General features: G+C 42.2%; 1 protein-coding gene across 1 annotated transcript; it reads right to left on the reverse strand.

Moving 5' to 3' along the window:
• Positions 1-1,733: 1,733 nt before the first annotated feature.
• Positions 1,734-4,260, reverse strand: IL9 (interleukin 9). Its single transcript, XM_011362459.1, has 5 exons — positions 4,147-4,260; positions 3,985-4,020; positions 3,867-3,899; positions 2,556-2,687; positions 1,734-1,844 (listed from the first exon to the last, which is right to left on the reverse strand). The coding sequence occupies exons 1-5, from the start codon at positions 4,258-4,260 to the stop codon at positions 1,734-1,736; spliced, it is 426 nt and encodes a 141-aa protein (XP_011360761.1).
• Between the last annotated feature and the right edge of the window lie 888 nt (positions 4,261-5,148).

Consider the following 5,148-nt stretch of genomic DNA (forward strand, 5'->3'; position numbering starts at 1 on the left):
GGGCTTGGGGTCTGCCTGGAGGTGTTTGAAGGGACCTCACCTTCCTGAACATGTGTAGTATGTTCTAGGTACCATCCCTTCTCCAGGCGAGCACATTCCTGACCTACACAGCATTTTATATTTTGCATCTCAAAGGCCTTTCATCTATTTAGTCAATATTTATGGAGCACCCACTCTGGTCTAGGAGTAGTATAGGCTCAAGATAGGCATTTGGGATACAACAGTAAGCATAACAGAGTTCTCTGCCCTCAGAAAGTTAGCATTTGAGCAGGGAGAAACAGTAAATAATAAACACGGTAAATTAATAAATGAGAGCATCTTAGAAGACAAATAAGTACTGTGGAACAGAAGCCAGGATCAGGAGTATTGGACATGGGGCAGGGAAGGGGGTGGGGTAGACTGAGGCGAGATGAATAGTCTATAAGTCAGAGCTCTCCAGAGAAACAGAACCAGCAGGATGGATGAATGGACGGATGATTGGACAGACAGACGGACCGGTAGGTAGGTAGGTAAATAGATGATAGATAGATCGATCGATCGATCAATAGATCTATAGATAGATAGATTTATTATAAGGAATCAGCTCATGCAGTTATGGAAGCTAAGTCCGGTGATCTGCTGTCTGCAAGCTGGAGGCCCAGGAAAGCTGGTGGTTAAAATATTAGTTCAAGTTCAAAAGTTTGGTAACTAGGGAGCCGATGGAGTAAGTCCCAGTTCAAGTGTAGAAGAAGACCGATGTTCCAGCTCAAGCTGTCAGGCAGAGAGCCAATTTTTTCCCTGCTTTCTGCTCTCTTCGGGCCCTGAGTGGATTGGATGAGGCCTACCCACGTTGGGGAGAGCATTTGCTTTAGACAGCCTACCAATCATATGCTCATCCCATCCAGAAACACTCTCACAGACACATCTAGAAATAATGTTTAGTCTAATGTCTGGGCATCCCATGGCCTGATCAAGTCGACACTTACAATTAACCATTACAGATAGCTACAGCCACGCTATGCCAGCCAGACAGCTTAGTTTAAGGATGCCTCAGGTTGGTCCCCCATTACCCTCGGCAACCCAGCCAGGCATTGCACCGGGCACATGGTGGGTGCTAGCTGAAGGTCTTTCAGGTGAATAAATGACTGTGTTGATCCCAGGGTTTCTCTGCTTTTTTTCCCAAAGAGTCTGCTGCATGACCTGCTCCTGGCTCAGCTTCAAGCACTTTCCTTTCTCATGTATGAACTTGCTCACATTCTTGAGTAGTTTCCCACCTCCCCGTCTTGCCAAAGTGCTGCCTTCTCCCATTTCAGGCACATGGTTGGTTTCTCAGGACCCCAGACTCCTTGGCAGGACCCTGAGCCTCCCTCCTGCAGCAGCCACAGACAGGACATCTCAGGCATGCCTTTAGCCTCCTAGTAGCAACCCTCAGACTGTCCCCACACCCTTCACAACTGCACCCCCTTCAGTACCCCGGGCATGGCTGTGAGCCTAGCCATTCAGCCCTTTGACAGTTTGTACCTTTCTTTGTTCTGGGCTGCAAGGTGAGAATAAGCAGCAAGAGACCAGATTGCGCTTTGCATATATATTTATAAAGACAACATTTTAAACAAATATACTTTTTAATTTTTAAAAGTTTTAAACAATTATTACAACTGGTTCGTATTTAGCATGGCTTACTTGATTTTTAAATTGCAACAACTTAAAGAGGAGGCTTTTTACATTCAATAAATAGAATAAATACTATTTCATCTTCATGTGCTGCTTCTCATCCTTTCTTTCTGGAAGATTCCCAGGAGACTCTTCAGAAATGTCAGGGTGTTGCCTGCTGTGGTTTGGTTGCATGACTGTTCACAGGAAAAAAACTGTGGGGATAAAAGTTAACAAAATGACTAAAACAGTGTGGAACACAGCAGTCCCAGGAACCCCCAGCCCAGAGCCTGGTGAATTTGAGGGGTGCAGTGGGGAAGAACTACATGTTATTGATGGTAGAAACATGTCAGCTAAGTAACTGAGTGAAAGGCTCTTGGCTTTCTGTAGACTCAGGTAGAGACAATAAATTCTTAAAGAGCTCCCTCCCCTCTAGGGGTGGGATATGCGCTATAGAAGAGATGGGCATTTAGGGCAAAACGGCAAGCTTTTACCTAGATCCGAGTGCATTTTCCTTTAAACATCTCCTTAGCCAATCAAAAAAAAAAAAAAATCTTTAGCTTGCAGGCCACCACATCCGCTCAGCAAATTGCAGCTCTAGCATAGTTTAGTATTATGTGGGCTATAGTCCTCATTTTCTAGACTTTACCTTCTAATTACAATCAGATGAATTTGTTCATTATTCGATAGGTAGAAGAAAATGACAACATAGGTGTCAATGTTTTTTAAAACTAGGGAGAACAATGAGCTATCCATGGCAGATTTCACTTTAGTTCTATTGTTCTGATAAAATTTCTTAGATGTCGCTTATCGACCTTGAAGTACCAATTCAGATGTTATCATCTGTTCTCATTCAGAGAGGGTTGGCATCGACATTAACCTAGAAATAATTAAGCAGAGCATGTCACAGATAAAAACAAACTCACTTGACACTTGTTGTTCTTCAGGGCTTCAACTGTTCTTTTCACCCGATTGAAAATTAGGGGGAAACTTGTTTTCACTGTGGTGTTGGCCATCAGTGACAGACCCTCTTGGAAGCATGGCGTGGTGCAGTTGTCCTGGTAAACAATAAGATTTGTGAAAAGAAACACTCAGAGGACAACTTTGGGAAGAAGTCATAAAAAATGCTTTTAGAGACTTTTAATTTAACCAATCTAACCTAAACTGACATTATTTTTAGACAGGTCCCTTGCTGGTCTAGGAAATGATCAATATTTCAAGGTGAGGCCATTTTTCCACAGTGACACTCCCTGGAGAGTTCCAGTATGTTCCATCCAGGGACTAAAGGCCTATGGGCTCTGGAAAACAGCCAGTTCTGAGTCTCCTTTTCAAACGATGCTTCCCTGTTCTAAGTCTTGAAATAGTGAGTTTGAAAATATAGAGAAGAAAAAGTCTTTTCACACCAGCCTTCTGGGGTGTCAGTTAAATACAGCCAGTGTCTCAGCAGGAGCTTAAATCATAGACTATAAACTAAGGGGATAAGATGTGGTATAATTGCGTGGTTCTGCCTTATCCTATTCTCATCTAATGGATGGGCCAAGATGGGGAGTGATAACTGACCTCAGCTGGGGCGAGAAGCTCAGATTCTCCTAGACCTTGCTTGGGAGAGAGCAAAGCAGGGCCCTTGGATAAGTTCTTCCTCCTCACCTTAGCCAGAAAGTTCCTGCCATACTTCCTATCAGCCAAAGTGGGCAATGAACTTTGGAAGCCCTTTCTACTTCCCCTCTACCCACAATCTCAGCCACTCTGTCCTCCCAGAGGCCACCCTAAATTAGCTAAACAGACAGGAAGGGAGAGAGGAGGGGGTAAGGAGGGAGAAGGCATAGCACACAGACAATCGATGCCAGAAGATAAAGAGTTGTCATTTTATTTACTTTTTTTTTTTTTTTTGCAGTCTTAGAGCTATCAGCGTGGATTAGAAAGCAACATATGCTGTGGGCTACATCATATGTTACAGTCTCAGTTCCAGTTTGATTCAGTTGTGCACATGACCACTGATCTAAAAAGTCATTCAAGATTCTTTTTTAAATATGTAAAAGTGTTCAAATCTCTCAAGCGTCATAAAATTGACTAAATACAAAGAAATGTGTATAATATAGAATTTCAAGAGCCTGGTTTTAAAAGGAAATGTTAATATGTAGCAATTGCAATTAAGTAACGCTTATCTAAAACAGCAATTATTTTTACTTAAAAATTTAAAGAACAAGATCAAGATTATATTATTTTGCTGTACTTACAGAAGGAATGGGCAGACACAAACAACTGGTCACCTGCAAAAGAGCAATTTCAAAGTGAAGATTCTAGATGTGAAAATTAAAATTAGTTTAGATATTTCTTAAAAGAGCATTTACTCACATTGCCACTGCAGCTGCAATTTGAAGATGGATCTCTCTAAAGTAGATAGAGAGACAAGAACCCATAATAGGTGGTGTGTTTTTTCATCCTCCTGAAGAATTCACTTAACTTTTCAACAGCTACCCTTCTCGCTATTTCCTGCATCCCCATTCGCCAGCTTACCTGCACGTTGTCAATGAGGTATTTGATGTCCTTGATCCCTACCAAGGTCAGACACCCCTGGCTGGCCACCGAGCAGAAGAGAAAGGCAGAAGCAAGGACCACGGTTGGGAGCATCTTGGCACGGGGCTGGAGCTCGACCTGCAGACACCTTTGAATGGAGTCGTATTTAAAGCTCCCTTGCAAACATGGAAAAACCCTGACATCAAACTGATACTAAGTGCCCACTTTTTCTCTGTAAGTTTGGGCCACTTGACATTGAAAAAAAAAAAAAGATATATATATTACATCAAACTGAGTCACTTGGCAAAGACTATGTTACATTGTCTCAAGAAATATCATTCCTCAGAAAAGATGCTTTTGAAAAAGTTGGGTACTGAAATGCTGTAGGAAAAGTTAAAGATCTTAAAACCATACATACATTTTTTTTAAGGCAGAGATTCTGATTGTGAGAGTTAGAATAATTTCCATGAAAGCCCAAGGCTGTATTTTCCCTTTTTCTCTTAATTGGAAATGCTGATATAAGAGCCAGTCATAAGTGTTCTAATGAAGGGGGGCTGGGGTGGCGGAGAGGACGGCAGGGAGGGGGCAGGGGAGTGAGAGAGAGTGCAGTTTCCTGAGTGGTTCTGTTTATCAGGGTTTCGGTTTTTTTTTCCAACCTCAGTCTTTGTAAAGTCAGTCTGGTCAGTGCAACCTCAATCTTACAATGCTTTATTCCCACATCTTCACAATGTCTTTCATGCCTGTGGCCAGATTCTCTACCTCATACAAGTGCATCTTTGTGTAATGATTCCTTTGAACAAGTGTCTGAAGGAGGAACTCTTCAACCATAAAGCACAAGAAGGCAGCAACAGTACCTGTTAACACTGGCCTTGAAGATTCCATAGTATCTTTAGGGAACTTACATAGCACTGGGCAATAATTGAGTAAGAACTCAGTGCTCGAAATGTGATAGTAACTAACATTTATTGAGTGCTTACTATATGCCAGTCCCAATGCTAAGCA

This window comes from Pteropus vampyrus, unplaced genomic scaffold, assembly GCF_000151845.1.
Source record: "Pteropus vampyrus isolate Shadow unplaced genomic scaffold, Pvam_2.0 Scaffold74, whole genome shotgun sequence".
Taxonomy (NCBI): Eukaryota; Metazoa; Chordata; class Mammalia; order Chiroptera; family Pteropodidae; genus Pteropus; species Pteropus vampyrus.